Genomic DNA, 285 nt, shown 5'->3' on the forward strand with positions numbered 1-285 from the left:
TTCCCAGCCCCGCGCCGCTCTGCAGCGTTCCCTCCCTTTGTCTCGGCCCCGCCGGCGTGGGTCCTCGGTGAGCAGCAGTGCAGCCGCAAGATGGCTGATGGCAACGAGGATCTGCGGGCAGACGACTTGCCAGGGCCAGCCTTCGAGAGCTATGAGTCCATGGAGCTCGCCTGCCCCGCCGAGCGCAGCGGCCACGTAGCGGTCAGCGACGGGCGCCACATGTTCGTCTGGGGCGGCTACAAGGTCAGTGGTGGTCGGCCGCGGCGGGCAGTGCTCGGCTGTTGG

At 69.5% G+C, this 285-nt stretch overlaps 1 protein-coding gene across 1 annotated transcript in view; it reads left to right on the top strand.

Moving 5' to 3' along the window:
• The first annotated feature begins 7 nt into the window (after nt 1–7).
• KLHDC2 (kelch domain containing 2) overlaps nt 8–285 on the top strand; it is a 17183-nt gene continuing 16905 nt past the window's right edge. The window contains exon 1 of the mRNA XM_006160501.1: nt 8–243. Within this exon, the coding sequence (XP_006160563.1) occupies nt 91–243 (153 nt within the window). The 5' untranslated portion in view covers nt 8–90. The remainder of the gene's footprint in view (nt 244–285) is intronic.

The sequence above is a fragment of the Tupaia chinensis genome, unplaced genomic scaffold, assembly GCF_000334495.1.
Source record: "Tupaia chinensis unplaced genomic scaffold, TupChi_1.0 Scaffold000688_1, whole genome shotgun sequence".
Classification (NCBI taxonomy): Eukaryota; Metazoa; Chordata; class Mammalia; order Scandentia; family Tupaiidae; genus Tupaia; species Tupaia belangeri.